The 26,689-nt window shown below is 45.2% G+C and overlaps 1 protein-coding gene across 2 annotated transcripts in view; it reads right to left on the bottom strand.

Moving 5' to 3' along the window:
• Positions 1-2,694: 2,694 nt before the first annotated feature.
• Positions 2,695-26,689, bottom strand: part of LOC115180622 (sodium-coupled neutral amino acid transporter 4) — a 34,257-nt gene continuing 10,262 nt past the window's right edge. The window contains exons 1-16 of one of the 2 annotated variants that reach the window (XM_029742857.1): positions 24,498-24,621; positions 20,704-20,928; positions 20,193-20,289; positions 19,801-19,916; positions 18,295-18,368; positions 18,064-18,156; positions 17,868-17,949; positions 17,627-17,709; positions 17,425-17,483; positions 13,948-14,184; positions 13,578-13,657; positions 13,367-13,467; positions 12,996-13,120; positions 5,221-5,365; positions 4,866-4,963; positions 2,695-4,498 (exon numbers count right to left, since the gene is read on the bottom strand). In XM_029742857.1, coding sequence (XP_029598717.1) covers positions 4,394-4,498; positions 4,866-4,963; positions 5,221-5,365; positions 12,996-13,120; positions 13,367-13,467; positions 13,578-13,657; positions 13,948-14,184; positions 17,425-17,483; positions 17,627-17,709; positions 17,868-17,949; positions 18,064-18,156; positions 18,295-18,368; positions 19,801-19,916; positions 20,193-20,289; positions 20,704-20,816 — 1,608 coding nt within the window. In that variant the 5' untranslated portion in view covers positions 20,817-20,928; positions 24,498-24,621 and the 3' untranslated portion in view covers positions 2,695-4,393. Of the gene's footprint in view, positions 4,499-4,865; positions 4,964-5,220; positions 5,366-12,995; positions 13,121-13,366; positions 13,468-13,577; positions 13,658-13,947; positions 14,185-17,424; positions 17,484-17,626; positions 17,710-17,867; positions 17,950-18,063; positions 18,157-18,294; positions 18,369-19,800; positions 19,917-20,192; positions 20,290-20,703; positions 20,929-24,497; positions 24,622-26,689 lie in introns of those variants that run through there. The other variant, XM_029742858.1, reaches the window with a different exon arrangement.

Below are 26,689 nucleotides of genomic sequence, written 5' to 3'. Positions count from 1 at the left end.
TTCAGTAGCCAATAGAGAAAAAATAATTTTGCATTTTTAGTTTATTCTGGGTACTACTTAAGCAATAAGGCTCGAGGGGATGTGGTATATGGCCAATATACCACGGCTAATGACTGTTCTTATGCACGACGCAACACGGAGTGCCTGGATACAGCCGTTAGCAGTGGTATATTGGCCATATATCACAAATCCCCGAGGAGCCTTATTCAGTGGTATAAAGTACTTAAGTAAAAATACTTTAAAGTACTACTTAAGTAGTTTTTTGGGGTATCTGTACTTTACTACTTATAATTTTGACAACTTTTACTTCCACTACATTCCTAAAGAAAATTATGTACGTTTTACTCCATACATTTTCCCTGAAATCCAAAAGTACTCGTTACATTTTGAATGCTTAGCAGGACAGAAAGTGGTCCAATTTGCACACTTATCAAGAGAACATCTCTGGTCATCCCTACTGCCTCTGATCTGGCGGACTCTAAGCACAACTCCTTGTTTTTACCTCATTTCAACAGCAGAGAGATCCAGCCAAGTTTATTTCACATTTTTATTGTTCATGTTACATGACATTGAAACAGCTTCACTGATACAAAAATCCCCTTTGTTCAGGCAAATATACAATTTGAATGTTAGTTGATCCACAGGAAGCAGACACTGAACGGCAGGACACCGGTGCTGACCCAGTGCTTCTTTCAGGCCAGGTTACAGATAAGGCAGATGGTTTTGGGGTAACACATTACTTAAACCCTCCGGCATGAAGCCTACTTTACGTTGTCAAACGCATGACACGCAGTTTGCATGCCAGAATGCTTGGTCATTTAACGTATATTAAAGTCAGCTGTCGTGACTACAGCATGTCATGCTACGACAGTCTAAGTATGCTTCATAACAGAGGACATTGTACCTGAGTGATATTGAGGGCATAGCGCTGAAAGATCCCCTCCCCAACCCCATTCTTGAGTGTCTGACACCCCAACATCTGTGCTCTCTGCTCTGGTCCTTCATTGGGAGAGAAAAAAAACGAGCCCCTTTTGAACGTTAAAAAACGAATGAGAAAATCACTGTATGACGGTCTTACATCTGGTGCCGTGCCTGACCCCAAGGTTTGCTCCCTAGATAAACTGAAGTTTGCAATTATTAAGGCAAAGGTTGGTTTCTGCATTCTCACACAATAGTAAGGTTTTTGTCAATACACTTCATGAAATGCATCTTCACATACAGTAACTGAGGCTCAGGAGGAATTTCAGCAAAGACCCAGCAGCCCCTATCGATGCGGACCGCATCTAAAATGTGACTGTTGGGTGGTTCTTACTAAAAGCATGTGATCTGAACGTCATTGATCTTTTGACAGCGCACCCACCTGCATGGCATGAATCAAGTACTTCAGCTCAACATAGGCAATATCTACCTAAGTCTCGCAAGACATCAACACTGAGCTTCTACTTGGACCCTGCAGCCACTGTAGGACTGAGGCATCAGACAACATTACCGACAAACCATCCATTAATTCAAGGTCTAGGTACTCCAGATATGTAACTATAAAGAAATGAAAAGGGATAGAGATTTTCTACAAATGTACAAGCTTCCATAAAAGAAAGAAATATCATCATAGAGCAAAAATCGAAAACATTGAATACTAAAATAACAGTCAGATTGTAGAAGACTTCTGGTAAAATCCTTACAACCCCCCACACACATAATTCTGTGAGTGCACCATATAATACGATTATTTACAAAGCATATACAAGTTGTCAGAAAAGACCATGTTTGTGACCCAAAACATACACATAACATACCATTTCATTTGAAATATCAATTTGTTTCATGCATATGTCGATCCACAAAGGATCTGTAAATGTTGTCCGTTCTGGCTGGATCCATTTGGAACAAGTATCTGCTTTAATACCTTAGAAAACAGGTATTCTCTGCTTTGAATGCAAACTGCTAATGTAGCCAGCTACTGACAAATGTTTTTTCAGCACGGCACAATTTGCACAACATTTTGAAATTCCTTTATCGTGGTGTTAATGAATTAATTATGGCATTTTAAGAAATTATGGTCTGTTGAAATTAGGTCAATTACAGTAACAATAGTCACAATTACAGTAATAAACGCATACTGTTTATGTAAACTCTACTATCAGTAGCAATCTGCCATAAACAAATCGCTGGTAACAACGTCACCAAATGACAAGCCTGCGAAGTAACAGTGGATGCATTTCATTTCTCTAATCTATTCCACCTTTGACATTATGACCCATATTGAACTTAAAGGGCCAATCAGCAGTTGAAGCAATAACAAAGTGTAGCCCCCGCTGTTCCGGAAAAGGTAAAGGATGAGATATACAGATGCAAGGACTGACCTTCCATGATATCAAAATGATGGCTTTAACCATGTTTTGAGGCTATATATTGTTTACATTTATGTTGTTTACAAACATTGGAGTAAACGTATCATATATTCTGGGTTCTGATGGGGTACGACGGTTAAACTAAGCTCTTGAGGCATTTATAAGTTATATTTTTCAAGAATCAATGGGAACAAATCATTAATTTATAAGTCAAAAAATGTAGCAACTGCAGATTTCCCCTTTAAGGTGATAAAATAACTTATCTTGTGTCTCAGAAACAGCACAGTCTGGAGGTCCAATCCATTGCTTATTTTACCCAGAATCTTTTTTTCCCACAATTGAATTTTGTCACAAGATATCGTTTTACACACTGGGATAGAATAAAAATATTCTCATGGGTTATAGGATCGCTGTGCCAAGTCAAATAGCTAAATAACCTGTATGGTATACTGCCAGTAGACCTTCTTTAACTCTCATAGAGCTCTGTTGTTGTTCCTCTTCACTGAAACTAGCTTTCACTAGTTGTATTTCATAGCACAGTTCACTTCACATGAAGTTTAGGAAGAGATGGAGTTACAAGTTGAAAATGATCTCAAGCCAACAACATGAGCTCATCTCCTGGTAATGTTGGCTGCAATTGACCCAAGGGGTCTGTAGCGTGACACATTGGACAAGAGTGAACAAGAAGACAAAGAAAGAAACACGTAAACTGTCATTCAGTAGATCAGTAGACCATTGGCCAAGTACCGGTACATTCAAAACTCGGCAACATTCAAATCTCTGGGACAATAACACTGAATGTAGTCTCTTGTTTGAAGATCATGTTTCAAAATGGCTGACAGTGTGTGTTGATCATCGCGTTAAGTGTTGATTGGGAGAATGGATATGGCTGAAAATGTTGACCTGGTGTATGTGTCTGTCGATGTGTATGATTGCTAACGTCTGATCTGATGATTGCTGTGAAGGGATGTTTGAGAGCAACACACTGGCCACTGAGAAATATGTGTGTGCACATAAACTGTGGTGATTTGATTGATTGTAAAAGTATAAAATACAATATAAACTACTTTACCAAACCTAGTTTACAAATATCACTCAGAACAACTTTTTTCCTCTGAAAAAGATACTACACCTGTCATGTGTACCGTTACATCGACTTTGCTTACTCCCCCTAGGTGTACAAAAATATATTTTGACAGTAAGCAACATAGCTCCAATTAGTGTAGATGGCGTGCTGTGTGTGTGTGTGTGTGTTTTTGTGTGTCTGGATGTGTTAAAAATACATTAAAACTTGAAACATATGCTAAAAGTGCTCTTTGTTTTTGAACCCTTGTCCCACCTCTCTCTCTCTCTAATCTTCAAGTGTGCAGAGCCCATGGCCCTGAAGCCACGCCTGCAGTCACAACCAGCACCAATAGAGGCAGCTCTCAGATCAGCTCTCAGATCAGCTCTCAGATCAGCTCTCAGATCAGCTCTCAGATCAGCTCTCAGATCAGCTCTCAGATCAGCTCTCAGATCAGCTCTCAGATCAGCTCTCATTCTCTTTGGGTTCTCTTGACAGTTTAATGGTTGAGGTCTCTGCTCGTATTTGTCTTTTGCTCAGGTAATATCACAGAGTAGGGATGATGGGCTATCTAGACAACTACGGCAGGGCGCGCAGCAACAGCCAAGCGTCTGCTGTCTTTTCTCCCGTTTCTGACCGGCCTCCTTGATTACTTTGTGTCCTTTCGGCGAGTCCCTGTTGTGGAGGATTCTATAGAACTAAACCATCCAACAACAACAAGAAAGAAAAATAATAACGAACTTAAAAGAGTCTGTTTCAGTCGTAGAACGTAGTCCCCTCCAGTAATAGTCTCCTCCAGTAATACTTTGTGGAAAGGGTTGGGGGTTAAGAAAAGCGAACCGCCCCTTTACAGTACGCTGATGTACTCAGTCTGTGGGTGATGTGTGGGGGCACCCCTCGGGCCCGGTGACCTTACCCCCAAGGCACAGTCAGGGGAGGGGGTTTGAGGTGAGAGGGGGTGGAGGTAAGGGGGGTCCTCTTAGTGACCACCGCCGGAGCCGGGAGGGTTGTGGATCCAGTCCATCACGATGAGCGACAGGCTGCTAAACATGAAGATGATGCCCACCACCAGGAAAATGGCCGCCTAAAAGACATCAGGAAAAATAATAACGACACTGTGAGAGGAGGTTGTGTGAAGTGTTCATATCTGTACATTCAGCGCAATCATTTATTGGCAAGAATCTCAGTGGGCCTCTGGGAAACCCTGTTTTGGGGGACTGCTGTAAATCTGTAAATCAGGGTTGTTGTGGATGGGGGTCTGTTCTAATAACAGCCATGGTGTGTCTGTGTGGGCATGTTGATGGGTGCTAATTTCGTCAGGCTATGTCATGTGTGTGTCATATGTTGCGTGTGTCAGAGTGGCTGTTCTGTGTGTGAGTCACCGTATGTGATTTTGAGTTTTGAGTGTTTGTGTGCGTGTGTTCGTGCACCATCGTTTCCTGCACACTTACCGAGATCTTCTGCACGGAGCGCATCGGCACGGACTTGACCAGGCGTAGATAGAAGGCAGCAGGGAGGATGAAGATGAGCATGGTGGCTGCAGAGGAGCCTGTCAGAGGGGAAACAGGAAGAAGACCACCATCAGTCATTTAGTCTTTTTTGTCTAAACAAATGTCCTCACTTAGACAGAACTAGCCTCAGGAGGTGCGGGCGTTTGAGCCAGCCCAGCACTAACACACCTCATTCAACGAAATAGCTCCACATCAAGACATCAATCAGTGTTAGTGCTTGGTGGGAACAAAAGCCTGCACTACCCGTAGCTCTCCAGGAATGGATTGGGGACCACTGCTGTGGTCGAGGACTCACCGATGAAGCCGAAGATGTCTCTGATGGTGGGGACGAAGATGACCAGCAGGTTGTTGAACAGGAGGATGAAGGCAGCGATGAGCATGTGACGCACCCAGCTGAACTCCCGTTGGCTGAACAGCATTGTATTGATTGAGGAACGGATCTGCAACACAAACCTCTTTATAACGTCTGATCAACCGCTACATACTGACGATCAGTTGACAATTACGATACCACTTGTAAAGTGTTTTTTTATGTATTGATTAATACAGCACTTTTTTGTCTTTATTTCGCTTACACACACACACACACACACACACACACACACACACACACACACACACACACACACACACACACACACACACACACACACACACACAAACGCACACACACACACACACACACACACAAACAATTACACACACACAGTCAAATTCAAGGGAGAGTAGGTAACAATATCGTCAGTCACGTCTGCAAACTAGTCTAAGCCCACAGGCCAATTCCCACAGTTGGCTGCTGACTGAAGTGTGTCAACTGCAGCAGGTGAGAATCTAAGTAGGCAGCCAGGCAGAGGCAGGGAAGGAGGCTACCAGCTAAGAGGCTGAGAGCTGCACAGCTCAAGGCATTGAGTTAAAGACTTCACTGGGTGAGAGGTCATGGGTATCAGGTGAAAAGGAACTGCTATGGGCCAGCCGGCCACAGGGGGAAAGGTTGAGGAGGCGGGGCTTAACGCGCCATTCAAAAGGCAGAGGATTAACTCCGGGAGAGCCTCCTGCAACGGCACCCTGGGATTGCATCAGCCGAGGGCCAGAGAAGGCGGGACTGAAGGCAGCAGGATAGGCGTGTTCTGCCACCAGGCAATGCTTGTCACTTAACAATTTCCCTTTTTTCCCTTTACTGAAATCCTCTCATTTGTTCTTTTCACTAATGATACCTTTCCTACGTACACATTTAGAGAGCAGAAAGACGAGACGCTTGGCTGGTTCATGTTTCAATCTAAATACTTGTTTGGTGAGGGTTGATGGCGCGCTGCTCTCTTGAGTTGTGGATCTAATGCCAAAATGGCCGACACTGACACCTTGCTGAAAGAATGAAGGAGTGGCAGAGATTTACAACCTTATTATTTTAAGGGAGTGGCAGTAACTCTGCAAGGCAAAATTACCCCCCTATTGATAATAAACAATCCCCTCTTCCAGCAGCCATGGCATAATTGGGCCGGTGAAAACCTGGCGCCTGGGGGTGACATTTCTACCCACCTGGATGCCAAGGCTCTGAACTATTCAGCGCCCAACAGAGATCCTGCGCAGCGCCTTTGGAGTGCACCATACAATATTTGCCTGCATCTCCCTCCACCTGCCATGACAGCTCCCACTGGGGTGAGATATGTGGCAAAGCGCCACCGCTGCTTAGGTACCTGGGTCTACCAGGCCAGCCAAAAGCTAGCAACATGGCCCAAAACCAGGGAGCCAACTGGCCTCCAACCAAGTGAAAGATTCTGCAACCTTTTCAGCTACAACTAGATATATGGCATAGTATTACTACACCTTGGTTTGCCCCTGCTTTTTTCATAGAGGAAGACATTAAAAAAGGAAGAGCAAAAAGGTAAATCCAAGATTAAGAGAAACAATCACACCATAAAGTCAGGAATAAGATAGACAGGTTTTAACTTGAGATTTTTTAAATCCTCATTTGACTGACCATCAGAAATAAAACCCATTTTAATCCCTTTTCCACCACATTTAACAAGCCTATTCAACCACTGTCAAAGACAGGTGACAGGGTTCACTTTGTAAAGCCAGTCAAATGATCCTGAAAATATTGTATCACAGCAATAACAAGGGCAGATATATAATTAACTCACTAACTATAAGCTTATTTTCCGTGAAGTCATTGTGAAAAGACAGCATGCATGGCAGGCTACTTTTGGTCACAGCCAACTGGGCATTGTGCTTGTGTACCACAGCATTTGCCTTCTCTGACATGCCCTCTAGTGGAAAAGTCAGCAGCAGTCTAAGAACCTCATCACAAGAGTACCATCACTACTAGGCCAACGTAACCATCATAACTGACTGCAACACAAACAGAATCACTTCTTATTACAGAGCCATAAGCAGCAGAAAATACGTTAATAGTTAGAAGGCCCTATTTCTTGCGTTTATATTTCTCAGACAAGTGGTCCTACTGCTTTATTTACTTCATTTAGAAAGAAAGAAAAGGTCAACCGCCTTGAGATGAGGCCATAGAATATCACAATATAACAGATCATATCACACACCAACATTAAAAAACAATGTTGTAGGTCAATTAAAATGACTCATGAAAACAGGAATCATTACACTTAAGAACACTTTAAGTGACTTTTTAAACATCAAAATGAACAGTTGACTTGAGGTAATTTAATTCTTTGTGTTCCAGTTATTGAGGAGCCATGAAACAAAGAGAGCATGGGAACTAGACAAGTCTGCCTACTACATCTAAACACTGTTTCATTAAAACCTGCTGGTTCGTGACCAAGCATCTTTACTGTTGCCTTTAAGTTCTTTACTGTTTGAGCCCACCCTTTCACCTCGCCTCCCCTCTCCTACACAACCCCAGCCCTCCTGCCTGTAATAAAGGACATAGTGCTTGAGAGACAAAGCAAACGTTAATCTGAGTGCTGAAGGCCTCTCTGCCAAATGAAGGGCAAAGGACTCTCAAGGGAAGATCTCAAATGTCACGTCTCGTGATTCAGAGTTCTGGACACCTGGCAACGTGATGCCAGCATGACTGGTTACTTTCATCTCACCTCTCCTATGTCTCCACAACTATATCCTCAAGCTTGTGCTGTGAACTGAACTCACTGCACTGTAAATGCTGAGGTGCATGTGATGCTTTGTTGAAGCCTGAGCAGCAGTCAAGGGGGGGAAAATCAATGGTTTGATGCTGCTGCTGGGTTATCTAGACCTGGACTAATGTGTTTGGAAAAGATGTCATGCATATGCTATGCCCCACAGTTTTTCAGGTGTAACAGACCAGTACCTAATGGCTACAGAGCACACGGCAGCAGACACATCGACATGATTGTGTCCAAACATGTATTCGACATGCTGTACCGTAAATTCCGGACTATAAGCCGCAACATTTTTCCCAGGCTTTGAACCTCGCGGCTTAAACAATGAAGCGGCTAATATATGGATTTTTCCCGCTTTCAAATTTTATTTTATTTTTTTAAACAATCTGTGACGTGCTCAGTTTTTTGGCGGCATGAAGCTTTCATTAGACCAATGAAATTGCCGAACGGGTTAAGGTCAAACAACTTTTTTGTTTACTGTTTAGATTAAATCGAGCGCTCTCAAACTTCCCATCATTCTGATTACGGTAGTCATTTTGTCACCCTCATCATGGCAAAGACACGGAGAAATGCATATGATGCAGCTTTCAAGTTGAAGGCGATTGATCTGGCTGTTGGAAAAGGAAATAGAGCTGCTGCACGGGAGCTTGGTCTTAATGAGTCGATGATAAGACGTTGGAAACAGCAGCGTGAGGAATTGACTCAGTGCAAAAAGACAACTAAAGCTTACTGCTCATTTTTTATTTTTTGTTACAAGCCGTGTTTCGTTAAAGCCTATTTATTTTGTTACAAGCCGTGTTTCGTTAAAGCCTATTTATTTTGTTACAAGCCGTGTTTCGTTAAAGCCTATTTATTTTTGTTACAAGCCGTGTTTCGTTAAAGCCTGTGTAAAGTTCATTTGTTTCAATGTACCGGTAGGCACCTGCGGCTTATAGACATGTGCGGCTTATTTATGTTCAAAATAAAAAAATGTTTTAAATTCAGTGGGTGCGGCTTATATTCAGGTGCGCTTAATAGTCCGGAAATTATGGTACTTGCTTTATGTTCACATCGCCTCCCTTCATTTCTGTGCTTGACTACGGCCTGCTCAAGGAGCCTTTCGGCTATGGGAGACTGTACAGACACGCCTGGTGCTCTCTGATTCAGAGGATTTGGGTTAAATGCGTTAGACACATTTCAGTTGAATGCATTCAGTTGAACAACTGACTAGGTATCCCCCTTTCCCTAATGGATGATGTACACTACATGGCCAAAAGTATGTGGACACCCCTTCAAATGAGTGGATTCAGGTAATTTAGCCACATCTGTTGCTGATAGGTGTATAAAATCGAGCACACGGCATGCAATCTCCATAGACAAACATTGGCAGTAGAATGGCCCGTACTGAAGAGCTCAGTGACTTTCAACGTGGCACCTTCAAAGGATGCCACCTTTCCAACAAGTCAGTTCGTCAAATTTCTGCCCTGCTAGAGCTGCCCCGGTCAATTCTAAGTGCTGTTATTGTAAAGTGGAAACGTCTAGGAGCAACAACAGATCAGCCGAGAAGTGGTAGGCCACACAAGCTCACAAAATGTGACCACCGAATGCTGAAGCGCGTAGCGCGTAAAAATCGTCTGTCCTCGGTTGCAACACTCAATACCGAGTTCCAAACTGCCTCTGGAAGCCACTTCAGCAAAATAACTGTACGTTTGGAGCTTCATGAAATGGCTTTCCATGGCCGAGCAGCTGCACACAAGCCTAAGACCACCATGCGCAATGCCAAGCGTTAACTGGAATGGTGTAAAGCTCGCCGCCATTGATGAATCAGGCTTTACCATCTGGCAGTCCGATGGACGAATCTGGGAAATCTTAACGCTACAGCATACAATGACATTCTAGACGATTCTGTGCTTCCAACTTTGTGGCACAAAGCGAGGTCCATACAGAAATGGTTTGTTGAGATCAGTGTGGAAGAACTTGACTGGCCTGCAGACAGCCCTGACCTCAACCCCATCAAACACCTTTGGGATGAATTGGAACACCGACTGCAAGTCAGGCCTAATCGCCCAACATCAGTGCCCAACATCACTAATGCTCTCGTGGCTGAATTGAAGCAAGTCCCCGCAGCAATGTTCCAACATCTAGTGGAAAGCCTTCCCAGCAGAGCAGAGGCTATTACAGCTGCAAAGGAGGGACCAACACATTATTAATGCCCATGATTTTGGAATGAGATGTTCGACGAGAAGGTGTTCACATACTTTTGGTCATGAAGTGTATGTGACGCAGCTGAGAGTCATGTCGAGACAAAGGGGTTTGGTTCAGTTAGTCATCCTGATAAGCCTCTCCCAGATAGGTAATGCTGGCTACCTGGCAACAGCAGCAGCATGGCACTAGTTAAAACCTGTTAAAGAACGTGATGATTATGTCGATGGGCGAGGGAGAAATAACTTGTCTTATTGGTCACCGTCTCCAATTTGTTCCATCCAACATGATTTTATTCCGAGTAGGATAGAAGCCTAGACAAGAAATAACTTGTAATGTTTGTAGTAACCATCTGGATACAATCTACTGCTCAATGGGGAGAGTTTGCGCTGCAAGCAGGCAACACAACAACACAGGGAACAGTGTCCTTCGCTCCCGCTTGCCACAGTAAGGAAAGGGTAGCTAGATAGCGTAGCCAATAACAGACCATGGTGACAGCTGAAGCACATTTATTGTAGTTTTCACCAAAAATGTACAACTCCTGCATTAACGTCTAACGTTACATTAAAAAACATAAATATACACTCAGATAAAAACAAAATGATTTCAACTTCGGCAGACAAGTTTCAAATTCTCGCTGAAGTTTCTAGCCACAAGCATAAACTAGGTAGCTGGGAACGGCTCATCGGGACTGACTGAACCCAATCCGTTTGTCTCTACTCGACTCTCAGTGCGCAAGAAACATAATTCATTTGGGCACTAGGCGTGTCCGTATAGCCTCCCTTCTGACACTGCATTTTGGTGTCAGCTGCAGTAGTCAGTGAGTGCATTGTCTCTCCCTCCCTCTGTCTTTCTCCCTCCCTCCCTCCCTCCCTCTATCTTTCTCTCTCCCTCCCTCTCTCTCTCTAAGGTGGAGGTCACAGTAAGGGTTTTTCCACTGTCTGCTCAGGGCTTATCTCCTGTAAACTTCCACTGGGACTGAGATTCAGTCGCACATTCCCATGACCAAAGAAGCGTTCACTCCCACAGGGAGAGAGCTGGTGAGTGTGTGAGTTTCTCTGTGTGTGTGTGTGTACCACTGCAGCCCACAGAGAAAACGGATACTCCCCCCACCTCTCTTTCTCTCTCAAAGCAGGGCTGACTAGAGCCATGGGGCTGACAGTTCTCCCATACCCTCTGCTGGTGGCTCAGTGTAACAACACCACCAACACATACTCCATTAACCCTTCCACCCTAAAACTGTCTCTCCCATCACAAGAACCCATCTCCCAACTCCTGCAAACTACAGTGACTGTAGGTAAACAGTGGAATTGTGGTGCAGTTCCCCTGTATAGCACTTTGATCGCTTGGAGAAAAAAAACATTCCATAAATCGAATCTATTATTACCATCTTAATGTTCCTTGGGTCAACTAAGTCCTTTGAGAGGATCCATTCTAATGGGCACTGCTAAGTGCGAATGCATGGTTCATTGTAGGCTACAAAGGAGCTCCGTGACACTTCTGAGACCCTCAGCCCTTTATGGGCTCCTGTGCCAGGCTAGGGCCAAGACAAATATAGCCCACAGCCATATAGGGGGGTCAGGTACGGCCATGCAAGGCCAACGCTCTCATTCAGTGACTCACACCACACAGGCAGACAGGCAGACAGGCAGACAGGCCGCATGAACAGGATATTACATAATAACCAGTGGAACAGAAACACAGTATCAGACCTGAACTGACACTACAAACCAAGGCTAAACTGTATAAACCAAGGCTAAACTGTACAAACCAAGGCTAAACTGTACAAACCAAGGCTAAACTGTACAAACCAAGGCTAAACTGCAGCTTACACTTTAACAAAATAAGGACGGTAGCAAATGACTTTACGGTATGTATTTGCTAGGACAGCATCTGGTGACAATGTGCAACTTAGAGCAGAGTGGGAAATGGGAGACAGGGGAGTTGTGAACATTATACTGTGTTCCTTGGCAGCCAGGCTGAAGACCTTGTGACGAACAAGACGTCTATTTTACCACCGCTTTTTCACATTGACATTTAGTCATTTAGCAGACGCTGTTATCCAGAGAGACATACAGTAGTGAGTGCATCCATTTCTGTGCTTTCACATGCTGTGTCTATTGATGTGTGTCCATCTATGTGTCTCCCAGAAGGAAGAGACTGAATATGTCTGGCATCATGTGGGTAGCAGTGTAGGGGTGTAATTGTTTCAACGCTGTGTATGTGTGTGCGTGTTAATTTGTGTTTATGCTTGTATTTGTGTGCCTAAAGTATGATTGAAAGTATGATTGGAGGAGGGACAGAGTGCTCTTGTAAGGAAGCTTACGACAGACAAACAGAGCTTTGAAAACCTGGGCTGGTTCTCATTTGGGACCTGGGGAGTTGGATTGACGGGATTGCTGAAAGTCCAATAATGAGTCCGCTAATGTCACAGCAGAACAGTATGTGCTTTACCAAGTTCAGCAAGAAAACCAGCCGTGTCAACACACCCACTCACTCAGCCAATACAGAAAGAGACCCTCAGGTTGGTATTAAAATAAATCATGGATGTTTAGCTCATTTGGATACAGTGACCCAGGTGTTGAGCAGCGTGTGAATGTATCTGCATAAATTGCCAGCGTGAGAATGTGTGCATATGTTTTGTGCATGTGGGTGGGTGTGTGTGTGTGTGTCTGTGTGCATGCATGCGTGTGTGAGTCTCTGCTTGTGTGTGTGTGGTGTGGATGTGCGTGTGCCTACGTGCACGCGTGCGTTTGAGCAGATGCCTCGGTGTACTTACAGGGAACAGGACAATGGGGACCGTCAGGGTGACAGCGGTCAGGACAGCCAGACGGACCAGCAGGAGCATGGTGTCAAAAGTATACACCTTGGTGAAGGTGTGGAGCAACTCCGCCTCCACGTTTTCTGTGTTCGGGAGAAAGGAGGAATACAAGCTGTCAGACATACCAATACAAACGCCTGAACTGGGTGAGAGAGAGATATGGTAAACAAACACGCAATGGTTACAGTAGCTTACTAGTGTTTTAATACATACTACTGTCTCTTTTTCAAACATTTCACTCATAAAATGAACATATAACGCCAATAAAAGCAGAAACAAAGTAATACAATTGCTGTAAATGTATCTTATTGTGCGTGTGTGTATCTTACCGTAGAAAGTGAGGTAGCCGAACAGCGCTGAGAACATGTACATGACCAGCATGGCCAGGATGGACAGGTTGGACACGTTCTGCATCTTTCTCCGGGAGCGACTGGGGAAGACGCAAGTTGAGATGTGAGTTGTGTGGAGAAAATGTACCGCAGCAATTTCTATGAGCGTCTATGCAAACGTGTCTTTTGTAATTCACTTGGATGCACTTACTCTTTGAGTTCACTGTAGATAGGTAGAATTTCAGGGTGGCACACAAAGGAGAAGGCCAGGATGGGAATAGTGTAAGCAGTCTGAAATGACAGGAGAAGAGATCGTGGAATGAAACACAGTCCCAGATACACACTCACAGCAGCTAACTGTTTGGTTTGATTTCATGTACGTTAAGAATTGCGTTCTTCTAAACCTTGATGAATCCCATTTTTGGGAATGTTTTACAGAGGATATTGTTTCCAAAACACAGAATTATGACATGAAGCATCCCGACTCACCACATATACACACACGTACGTACGCACACACACCACCCACATACCTCCACCCCCCCACCCACATACAGTAGCTCCACAACTCACCAACTCACCTGAGAGTTAAACACAAAGTACTTGGGCGTGCACATCTCCTCCACGTCGTCGGGGTGTGGTTCGAAGTGGACCCCTGAGGTGTGGTGGCCGTCCAGGTAGGAGGCGGGGGACATGTCCATGAGGACGGTGCCGTTGTGAAGGGCGTGGGGCCCCAGGGCTGTTCCGTTCATACTGTGGTTGGTATGATGGTACATGAAGGGCATCGGGCAGGGGAGGTTGTACTTCTTATAGATCAGCTGAGAGGTAAAGAGGCGACAGAGGGGTGAGATGGGGACAGAGGGGTGAGATGGGGACAGAGGGGTAAAGAGGAGGGAGAAGGGTGAGATGGGGACAGAGGGGTGAGATGGGGACAGAGGGGTAAGATGGGGACAGAGGGGTAAAGAGGGGGGAGAGGAGTGAGATGGGGACAGAGGGGTGAGATGGGGACAGAGGGGTAAGATGGGGACAGAGGGGTGAGATGGGGATAGAGGGGTGAGATGGGGACAGAGGGGTAAGATGGGGACAGAGGGGTGAGATGGGGACAGAGGGGTGAGATGGGGATAGAGGGGTAAAGAGGGGGGAGAGGAGTGAGATGGGGACAGAGAGGTGAGATGGGGACAGAGGGGTAAAGAGGGGGGAAAGGAGTGAGATGGGGACAGAGGGGTAAAGAGGGGGGAGAGGAGTGAGATGGGGACAGAGGGGTGAGATGGGGACAGAGGGGTAAAGAGGGGGGAGAGATGGGGACAGAGGAGTGAGATGGGGACAGAGGGGTGAGATGGGGACAGAGGGGTGAGATGGGGACAGAGGGGTAAGATGGGACAGAGGAGTGAGATGGGGACAGAGGGGTGAGATGGGGACAGAGGAGTGAGATGGGGACAGAGGGGTGAGATGGGGACAGAGGGGTAAAGAGGGGGGAAAGGAGTGAGATGGGGACAGAGGGGTAAAGAGGGGGGAAAGGAGTGAGATGGGGACAGAGGGGTAAAGAGGGGGGAGAGGAGTGAGATGGGGACAGAGGGGTGAGATGGGGACAGAGGGGTAAAGAGGGGGGAGAGGAGTGAGATGGGGACAGAGAGGTGAGATGGGGACAGAGGGGTGAGATGGGGACAGAGGGGTGAGATGGGGACAGAGGGGTGAGATGGGACAGAGGAGTGAGATGGGGACAGAGGGGTGAGATGGGGACAGAGGAGTGAGATGGGGACAGAGGGGTGAGATGGGGACAGAGGGGTAAAGAGGGGGGAAAGGAGTGAGATGGGGACAGAGGGGTAAAGAGGGGGGAGAGGAGTGAGATGGGGACAGAGGGGTGAGATGGGGACAGAGGGGTAAAGAGGGGGGAGAGGAGTGAGATGGGGACAGAGGGGTGAGATGGGGACAGAGGGGTAAAGAGGGGGGAGAGATGGGGACAGAGGAGTGAGATGGGGACAGAGGGGTGAGATGGGGACAGAGGGGTGAGATGGGGACAGAGGGGTAAGATGGGAACAGAGGGGTAAAGAGGGGGGAGAGGAGTGAGATGGGGACAGAGGGGTGAGATGGGGACAGAGGGGTGAGATGGGGACAGAGGAGTGAGATGGGGACAGAGGGGTGAGATGGGGACAGAGGAGTGAGATGGGGACAGAGGGGTGAGATGTAGACAGAGGGGTAAAGAGGGGGGAAAGGAGTGAGATGGGGACAGAGGGGTAAAGAGGGGGGAGAGGAGTGAGATGGGGACAGAGGGGTGAGATGGGGACAGAGGGGTAAAGAGGGGGGAGAGGAGTGAGATGGGGACAGAGGGGTGAGATGGGGACAGAGGGGTAAAGAGGGGGGAGAGATGGGGACAGAGGAGTGAGATGGGGACAGAGGGGTGAGATGGGGACAGAGGGGTGAGATGGGGACAGAGGGGTGAGATGGGGACAGAGGGGTGAGATGGGGACAGAGGGGTAAGATGGGGACAGAGGGGTGAGATGGGGACAGAGGGGTAAGATGGGAACAGAGGGGTAAAGAGGGGGGAGAGATGGGGACAGAGGGGTAAAGAGGGGGGAGAGGAGTGAGATGGGGACAGAGGGGTAAGATGGGGACAGAGGGGTAAAGAGGGGGAGAGATGGGGACAGAGGGGTAAATAGGGGGGAGAGGTGTGAGATGGGGACAGAGGGGTGAGATGGGGACAGAGGGGTAAAGAGGGGGGAGAGATGGGGACAGAGGGGTAAAGAGGGGGGAGAGGAGTGAGATGGGGACAGAGGGGTGAGATGGGGACAGAGGAGTGAGATGGGGACAGAGGGGTGAGATGGGGACAGAGGGGTAAAGGGGGGAGAGGAGTGAGATGGGGACAGAGGGGTAAAGAGGGGGGAGAGGAGTGAGATGGGGACAGAGGGGTGAGATGGGGACAGAGGGGTAAAGAGGGGGGAGAGGAGTGAGATGGGGACAGAGGGGTGAGATGGGGACAGAGGGGTAAAGAGGGGGGAGAGATGGGGACAGAGGAGTGAGATGGGGACAGAGGGGTGAGATGGGGACAGAGGGGTGAGATGGGGACAGAGGGGTAATATGGGAACAGAGGGGTAAAGAGGGGGGAGAGATGGGGACAGAGGGGTAAAGAGGGGGGAGAGGAGTGAGATGGGGACAGAGGGGTAAGATGGGGACAGAGGGGTAAAGAGGGGGGAGAGATGGGGACAGAGGGGTAAAGAGGGGGGAGAGGAGTGAGATGGGGACAGAGGGGTGAGATGGGGACGATTAGCAAACATAGAAATGCATTATATTACATAGGCAGCATTCCATTATATTGCAGAGCAATGAGTTCCTTCCATCCTGTAATCTTTCATTCTGTCTTCAAAGAAACAGACGCTGAACGCTAAACTATGTACTTTCAGGGTTACTAACTACATACGATGTCTCTCTGATAGCTACTATGGTATAAACCCTTTGTAAAGCTGACTGTGGCCACAAGCACAGCTCTATTTCATTAATGATGATACAGACTGTATCAGTGTTTAATATGATACAGCACTAGAGAGCAAGTGGGCCAAAGTGGAGTTTAAGATATCAAAAGAAGGCTATTGATAAACTCATCTCTAATCTCATGTACGGTAACTAACCAGCTGAGCACCACACAAGGCATATTCTAAATGTTACTAGGAACTACCATGGCATGCAAATCACCCACATTGCCTGTGAGAGCAAAGCCAGCATTGGCATAATACCCTACAAACTGTCAGGATGACATTTAAGGAGGATAAAGTAGGTACGATCAAGACGCCATGTGCCAAGAATACAAAAGCAATGTAGGCGAAATGTACTATTTTGGCAATAAGTATGTTCTGTCTGCATTGAAGCATGACTGGACAGAAAAAGAATGTCAGAGTTTATAAAAAGCTGTAGTTGTTGGCATATTGACAGAAGGTGAAATGTAGCTGTCTTATCTCACATGTGATGGTACTTTATATAATATCAACACCATCATCCGTCATTGTTCAGTCATTCAGAGGGCTAGAAATGCTAAAGTAGCGGAGCAAGAGGCAGGTTAAACTTACCACTCCCAGGAAAAACACCATGCAGGATAGAGAGAATCCACTGGTGTAGCCAAGGTAGCCTAAAGACGAGAGAGAGAATTACAGAGAAACTCATGTACTATCAAGCAAACACACACGCATTATGTAAACAAAGCATACAAAGACTTAACTCTGAAACACACTCGCAACCACACACACACACACACACACACACACCACTTACCCAGGTTTTTGAGTATGCAGAGAGGCAGGATGATACCGATGGACACAAACACAACCAGGTAGTTTCCGTTCATGTACCATTCACTGTAAACAACGCAGAGAGAACAGGTCTCACACGCAGAGCATCAATCCATCCATCTACACCAACCAAACTGTGTCGTGTGTTGTCACCTGTGCCAAATTAACTACAAATAATGGATTTTATGAAAGAGTTAACCAATGACAGACTGACAGACACTTACCCAGAGCTCTGCTCCAGTCCCATGAAGGCCCGGATCACTTCTGGCAGCTCATACTTTACAATGAAGAGGTAGCTGGACATGGCTGTGTGCAAACAAACACAAAAAAACAAAAGATATATTCCCACACTGAAACACATGTACATTTCAAAATAGGATCATAACACTACGATGAATGCAACATTAGCTGTTCACTTACCACCAATATTTTGAAGGGTTATCGATCCAAACGCAGCCATTTTCCCCGGCCAGCCAAAAGCTCGCTCTCCCAACTTTTCATAGATGAGAGAGCCTGTTAGAACAACGACAATGTGCTGATGAGTGATATTCAAAGATACAGAGGGGAAAAAAGCAGAAAGGCGAGGACAGATAGACAGACAGAGGCTGACGAAAGACAGACATGCACATGAGTTAAACAAATGACACCTACCTCCTTCTTTTGCAGTCATTAGCAGCAAGTGAACGGAGTACAACGACAAGATGGCCACACCCAAGAGAAGGACTCTACGTTGAGATAGATACCAGTCAGACATTAGCATTGGGCTATACCATATGGAAATCTTACACAAATTACAATGAACAACACTTGGAGGGGAATCAACTGGGTTACAAAACACCCTAAATATTAACTTTCACTAGTTTCACCCCCTAGTCACTCTCACTCTGCTTTCCCCATTACCTATTTAGGGAGGTAAACTTAGCTTTAGAACCGCAGTCGTATTTAACTTGAGGGGGGGAGGGGTCCGGATGCTTTCTCTGGCATGCATTTACTGCCTATTTGAGAAGACCATGTTCCAATTCCTGAAGCACATGTCAAAGACACTATCATGCCATGTCAATATATGTGCCAGCTCAGACAAAATAGTGGTAGACCAATGCGTGCCAGTGCTTAGAGACCAGACTAAACTCTGAGCTATTATACAAGTCAATAAAGTGACTTGAGTTATTCCGGGAGGGGATGTATGGGTTTCCCCGCATCGGCTGAACATGATCAGCCTTAAATCCTTACACTTAAAGAGGTTCACAAGGGGCCTTGGTCACCAAGGAGCCTCTAACCCAATCATCCAGCCTCCAATGGGCTCCAACGTATTAAACTAACTGAATTAAATATGTTTTTGAATTGAGAGTTGCCCCTCTACACCTCACTGTACTCTTGTTGGCCAGAGACAGGAAAGCAGGTGAATGACTGTATCAAATGGGTGTTATGGGATACCACCTTCCAGAATGTCAGGGAAGCCCAGAATAGATGGTACGGAAGTAAGATGTCGCAACTGATGAGAGCGACTGACGCTAGGGGACTCCCTGTAAACTCCTTAGGACCGGAACAAACCGGAACAAACTAATATAATCATCAAGTGGGTTCCTAATCTACTTCCTTGTCTCCTGTCCTTCAATCACTTTCAGGGATATGTTTTTGCTTAGTGAAAGTACTCAGTCACCAAATCATTTCTTGGTAAAGCCCAGCCATATACAGTGGAAACAGGACTGAAATAAAGCCTCACAATCCTGTCTTGGACATTTGAAAAACCTGGTTATAGAGATTGATTGAACAGACTCTTACGGACCTTAAACACAATCCAGGAAGCTGGGAATGGATTGGGTGATGGGTTCAGAGGCGGGGCTGTGACATGGTTGTTCACGCCACCTTTGCATGCATGCTGGGGATGGCATGTCACAAAAACGTCCTGACTTCGAGCCAGAGTTAGTGTCTGTGTCTGCCTATTCTCGAATACATACCCCACCACTCACCCTGTTGTCAAACCCCACTTGCTATACCAAGGACTCTGAAGTTATTTCAGTCCTATCAGTAACACTATACGATGCAGACAGAATACTTTACTTTATTAGCTGGTGCTTTAATCACTTGAGTGTTGCAGAAACCAAACATTGACCCCGTTCCACATTGTCTCTATGGCAGAAGTTGACACACACTTACACAAAAAGCACAATGCCAGTGTTGGCCATGGCGTAGGAGAGACCCAGGATGCCGCTGCCCATGATCGCATTACTCAGGTTGAAGACCGACATACCAAAGGAGGTATGTCCTGGGTGCTGAGAGAGAAAACGTTAGAGAGAGAGGGTAAGAGAGAGATTACTATGAGTTCAACTGATCGTAAACAATAACATTTCACACACACACGTGCATGCACCACCCGTCACACACACACGTAACTATCATTTCCTACGAAAGGGTTCCTCGGAATGAAAGTTTGAATAAAAGCAGACAGCTTTTGAGGAAATGGTCAAGGTTGTTGCTAAGAGATACAGTGTCCATAAGCAAGAGCAAACATGCACGTGTTGTCATCGATAGTTCATCAGTCTTCTTACGTATTCTTCTTGATACTCCTCGTACTTCTTCTTCTTCATAATCCCATTAGTGAGAAACTTGTGGCTCTCTGCGTCTCCATCCTCATCCAGGAAGTGACTGCAGACGTACAATCATTGAATCAATCTCTAGTTTAAAATACTTATTTTTGACTAGTTTATGACAGCTATGTTTGGACTTTATGAGTGGTTAGTTAGGCTAGTTCCAGCTTCTATATGTTTATTTACATTTTTTTGGTGATTGAAGAAATTAGATTACAGTGTAGCTAATCCGTTGGTGGTTTACAGTGAAGCTATGAGCTGAGAGATTCTCCTAACCAGTGTATTGAAAAGCATTGTGTACATTAGACAATGATAGGTAGGAGACAAGAAATGTATGATAAAGAATATAATTTCTGTACAGTTTGGCAAAGAACACATTCTTGTTGCAACAACTAAGGAAATGCGCTTTCGTTCCTGTTTTTTTTCTGTCGAAAGTCTCAGATAAAATAATTTATACAGTATTGAAGCACACCTGTTGATGGTGGCCTTCTCTGAGTCGATGGGCTCTGTGAAGCGGTCGTCCAAACTGGCTGTGCTGTCATCGTCTGCCTCCATGCAGACTTTCTTCAGCTCCATGCGGTTCATGGTTACGGCTATAGTGGTGCGGGGCTGGGGAAGGGGTCACGGTCCAAAGCAGAGCAGTTGTACTCGGTAGGTTGGCGTGCTTTAGCTCAGCCTTACACTATAGGGCAAATACCTGCAGAAAATGGCAAAGGGAGAGATAGTAAATGTTCTAAGAATATTCATAGAGCTGCTGATGTGGCGGGAAGCCCTTATAACCAGCAAACATACAACCAATCATTCAATGTTGTCTAAACGTTGACTAAAAGTTGTGGGCCTCAACTAGCCATAATTTCTTTGTAACTACACTTTGACTAGACCTCTATGAAGTGACAATATCCCTAATAAGACACAAAGTTGTACATGTCCAGTCAAAAAAGGTCATGGCCACAAGTATTTTCTGATTTGACTGTGTAATCTGTCAACAATGAGCTAGTTACTGTTAATGTTATGAAGATACATTCAATGAGTCTTATCTGACTGGCCAGAACTCTAGGGCCTTGACAAAGGACACTTCAAGGGGAAGAAAAGGTGTCATTCTACACACACCCTTCTGTGTCACATTCCCCAGAACCCGCAGCACCATTTTATCTCCCCATTCTATACATGTTGGTAGCTCATGCACTTCAGTGTGCTTCAACTATGGCGTCTTTCATAAACAATATCCCCTGTTCCTGTCACACATTGGAATCTTGGCGTTCCGTGCAGACTGGTTTTGGATACCTTTTGTACTCTGCTATACACTGAGAGTTAACAAAATGGCCTCTAACTGTATCAAGTTCAAAAGGATTTTGTAGTCAATGTAGATAAGTAATTGTAGTCTTTTTTTTGCTTAACAGACCGTAAAATCCCATATCAATTGACCTCAAATTTGACATATCATCTATTTTTATAGAATAGCACACATTATTTTCCCTAAAAGAACCTCTAAGTAACCCTTTCAGACACACGTCCATGTTCTTTTGCTGCTGTGCAGTTTCCTTTATGATGCTATAACCACATTCATTTCAGACGGGTGAAAGCAAGTCTCAACATTATGACAAAAACACGCCTGAATCCTAAATTCAAGTCAAAGAGGTCGGCTTATGAGGCAGGCAAGTTTCCAACCAAATGTTCCTGACCTCTGGGAGAGCAAGCTACAAAGGCCTGTCTGTACTGCTGTCCACGGTAAAGCCAATTCAATTGAACGCACCGAGAGCACTGAAGTAGCGGGCCAGCAGGAGGCATGTGTTCATATTTCCATTCTATTGAACATTTGATTGCTGCTATTACGTAACAACAAGATGAGGCACTGGGCAGCGCACACAGAGCTCTGCTAAATGGTTTTAACAGCCAATTACCCACAGTGCTGTTCTTCCCATACAAAGGCTTCTTTGACAGGAATGGGTAAAAACAGCCGAGCAGCCAGGGCCCTTGTCCAGCCAGGTTCCCAAAAGTCGCACCCTGTTCCCTCCCCTGTCCTACCGACCAACACCCCAGGAAAAACACAACGGTGAAACACATCTAAACCCTAGTAACAAACATGCATGTCCAACGTTGTGACAAAGCCATAAACAAACAGCTATGGAACATAACCTCATCCACCAATCCAAGTCCACGAATTAACATTTCAGTGCTGCCCATCAAAAAACAAGCATTGTCAAACTCTTTGAAAGGAAGGTTTAGTGCTAGAAAATACATTTCAGTCACTTGCTATTTCAACTCTGGCTATTTACACTCTGGCTATTTACACTCTGGCTATTTACACTCTTGCCTCAGACATTGAAAGGCATTAATGAAACTGGGCCAAGTATAAAATCCATCATCCTTACATGATCGTCAAAGCACGCCACGTTTACAGTCAATAAGCCATTACGTAAGTGAGTCTATGCACAGTAGGTCCTCCATGTTGTACCCAGTCAGGACAGAGATCCATGGCCTTCAGGACTGAAACAGGTCATGTAAGGGGTTCCATGTTTCCCTTTAACTCCATGCCTTGGAGAAGTCATAGACAGACTGAACCTGTATCTTACCACACACCACTTTTGTGGTGACTGCTGTCACCTACCCTGTATGGAAATGCATAGCCAAGCCAATCATTAGCCGTTTGTGAAGCATGTTTCTACATACTTAGTTTTGCCTAGCTTGTCTACTCTACACAGTTCTGGTTTGATCGCATTCTAGTTCCTGCGGTGCCTGTACCAGCTGCGTTCCTGGAACTGCTGTGTGTCCTAATACATGTCCTATGTTACGTCTCCTCTAGATAAACAGATTGACTGGTAGGCCTATATCTTCGTATTGGTAGATATCTGTATCTTTGTGATCGAAAGTGTGCATTGCATACAAATACAATCAATCATGGTCCCAACTGTACGCCTCCCCAGTGTGCTACCCTCGAGCAAACAAGAAGGAACCTGCTCAACCAGACTTCACCCTCCACCCATGCAGCTAAGCACTCCACTGCTCCCCGTGCATATACCTTGTGTTATGCTATGACTAAGCTACCTATAGCCATAGACCCAGCCCCAGCAAAATCCTTGAACCTTTGCCTTTCATGCACATCTGAAATGTATGCTTTACCCACTGTAGTTAAAACCACTGCTTCTTTTGCATACGACTGTTAGAAACACGTTTTATATTGGATAACAACGACTGAGTGAATGTGATTTAAAGTTGTCACAGTGTGTTAATCAATGTGTCTGTGTGTGCATTTGCTGTTTGATAAAACCAATGTGATAAATGCACGCAAGTACAGATTTTTATTTGAGCCAGTTTTTGTTACAGCAAGAAATAAATCCTGCAGCAACAGGAAATGTGAATTATTACGCGGATTATAATTAATGGACATTTTGTGTAGGGGTTGATACATTTTTTGTTAGGGCAAGTCAAGTCTACACTACAAGTTTGCATGTCCTGCTGTTAAGGAAAATTCCTGCAACAACAGGATGATCAAATTAAGATACGGCATCTGTATGCCAAATCGTTTATTGCATTATCAAACACAATATTTGATACCAAGTCTTGTACACTGTGCAAATAAAGAACCTTCTTGAAAATGCCTAACGCCTAAATCTAATATAGTGTGCTTGCATATAACAAGGCTACAACACTTTTAATAGAAAAGTCAGTTCTGTGACACAACAAACACTGATCAAAACTTGAGATTCTTCTAATCCAATTTGCCAAAAGCGTGACATCAATCATCTGTTTGGGAAAAACATGAACTTCATTCGTTTTATCTGTCCAGAAGTAGCAGAAAAGGAGCCTGTGCAACTTATTTAACACTCAACTCTAAGTTTAAGGACACAACAAAAGTACAGTACCAGAGGATCCCATTCTTACTGGAGGTACACAACACATCATTAGCTCAAAGATTAGCTCTGTCTAACTCAAACTACCACTCAATTTATGCAAGTCCCACTTCAGCAGTGGCTTGGTTTTCTCAACAACCCAACAAAACATCTAATAAACCCACAAACAAATGCTCAAAGGAAACCAACTGAATACTTCAACCAATGAAATACCTCCCACAATCTCAAAAGCACAAAACAAACTAATTCCGCTAGGTGCATCTACAGTTTGTCAAGAAAACTTCTCTACAAGATTTTTTATTTTCTCAGCAGTTACAACTTAGTGCCTATTTGAATAACAAACTTAGACCAAGGTAACTAAAGTTCCCCTGTCACGAGAAGCAGATAAATCATGTGGAAAAGGAGACATACTCACTCATTCAGAGATGACAGAGAGGGGTTCCGAAGTTTTTTGTTGTTGCTTGTTTGTGGGGGGAGAATGAGGACAGTGCTAGTGAGCAGCCGGGAGAGGCAAGAGCTGCTGCTTTTTTGTAACCCAGGTGAGAGGAAGGCTTTTAAAGAGCAGGGGAAGGACCCACCCTGGCCAATCACGTCAGGAGCCTGAAGCCAACAACGCCCCCCCCCCCCCCTTCCCCTACGTCAATGAAAAAGGAGCAAGAGAGAGAAAGGCAGAGAGAGGAGTTAATCAGGAGAAGAAGAGAGGGAGGGGTTAGAGAGAGAGAGAGGGACAGCACACAGACATCCTGAAAGCTCGGCCAAGATTGCACAGTGAGCGTTGTTGCATCAACTGCTGTTTGTTCTGTGATGGCCCGCCGAGCACACACCCCGGGTGGTCATCCCTGGGTGCAAATGGTACCGTCCTCATGCTGCGGTCACTGTCCTACCCTGTCCTGCCCTCAACCACACACCCCTCCCTTCCCACTACCCCTACTACCATGGGTTGACTCAGCGTACCGTTAAGCATTTAGAGCCTGCCAAAGACAACTGGCATCCACTGGGGAGGCTGTGACACTGCCCGCCAATCAGGGGCCACAGCTGAGTGTGCCGCTGAGCGCAAGGTCACACTCCGCTGAAGGATGGGGTCTTAACAGTCCAACTTTGTAACCCCCCTCACACACACGTACACACACACACACACATTATACACAGAGAAACTTCAAATCAGACACATGAAATGCTTCTTTTGAGTCCACAACCCACCACATTTTCTGAAATAAAATAAATATTACTGAAAGTATTGTCTAGTCCACACCCGTTACAGCAGAGAGTATTGTCTAGTCCACACCCGATACAGCAGAGAGTATTGTCTAGTCTACACCTGTTACAGCAGAGAGTATTGTCTGGTCCACACCTGTTACAGCAGAGAGTATTATCTGGTCCACACCTGTTACAGCAGAGAGTATTGTCTGGTCTACACATGTTACAGCAGAGAGTATTGTCTGGTCCACACCTGTTACAGCAGAGAGTATTGTCTGGTCCACCCCTGTTACAGCAGAGAGTATGGTCTGGATCACACCTGTTACAGCAGAGTATTGTCTGGTCCACACCTGTTACAGCAGAGAGTATTATCTGGTCCACACCTGTTACATCAGAGAGTATTGTCTGGTCTACACATGTTACAGCAGAGAGTATTGTCTAGTCCACACCTGTTACAGCAGAGAGTATTGTCTAGTCCACACCTGTTACAGCAGAGTATTGTCTGGTCCACACCTGTTACAGCAGAGAGTATTGTCTGGTCCACACCTGTTACAGCAGAGAGTATTGTCTGGTCCACACCTGTTACATCAGAGAGTATTGTCTGGTCTACACCTGTTACAGCAGAGTATTGTCTGGTCTACACCTGTTACAGCAGAGAGTATTGTCTGGTCTACACCTGTTACAGCAGAGAGTATTGTCTGGTCCACCCCTGTTACAGCAGAGAGTATGGTCTGGATCACACCTGTTACAGCAGAGAGTATTGTCTAGTCTACACCTGTTACAGCAGAGAGTATTGTCTAGTCTACACCTGTTACAGCAGAGAGTATTGTCTGGTCCACCCCTGTTACAGCAGAGAGTATTGTCTAGTCTACACCTGTTACAGCAGAGAGTATTGTCTGGTCCACCCCTGTTACAGCAGAGAGTATGGTCTGGATCACACCTGTTACAGCAGAGAGTATTATCTAGTCCACACCTGTTACAGCAGAGAGTATTGTCTGGTCTAAACAAGACATCTGCAGAAGCAGAGCAGTACAGTCACATAACATCACTCACACAGATCTAAAATCTCCACAGAATAACCTAAATAGCATGTCGTATATTCACATGTAGTATTTGTAATTAGTTACAAGTTAAGAGACAAAACAAACCAATTTGCAAGTATGTTATCTCAACCATTCAAAGACTGAGTCAGTCAGGACGATCCAAAGCTGGAATATATGTCAACTCCATTTATACCTCAACCATCATTCACGGAAAATGATCTGCTACTAAGCACCAATAGCCCGAAAACACAAACAAAAATACTCTTCTATGCTACCATTGGCAATGCATCACCACTATGGCAAATTACATGGAAAATATCCAGCCTATTCAGAGTTGAGTGCAATTTATAAAAAGAAGCTGAGAAAT

This window comes from Salmo trutta, chromosome 40, assembly GCF_901001165.1.
Source record: "Salmo trutta chromosome 40, fSalTru1.1, whole genome shotgun sequence".
Lineage (NCBI taxonomy): Eukaryota > Metazoa > Chordata > Actinopteri > Salmoniformes > Salmonidae > Salmo > Salmo trutta.
This window is presented reverse-complemented; position numbering and strand designations above follow the sequence as displayed.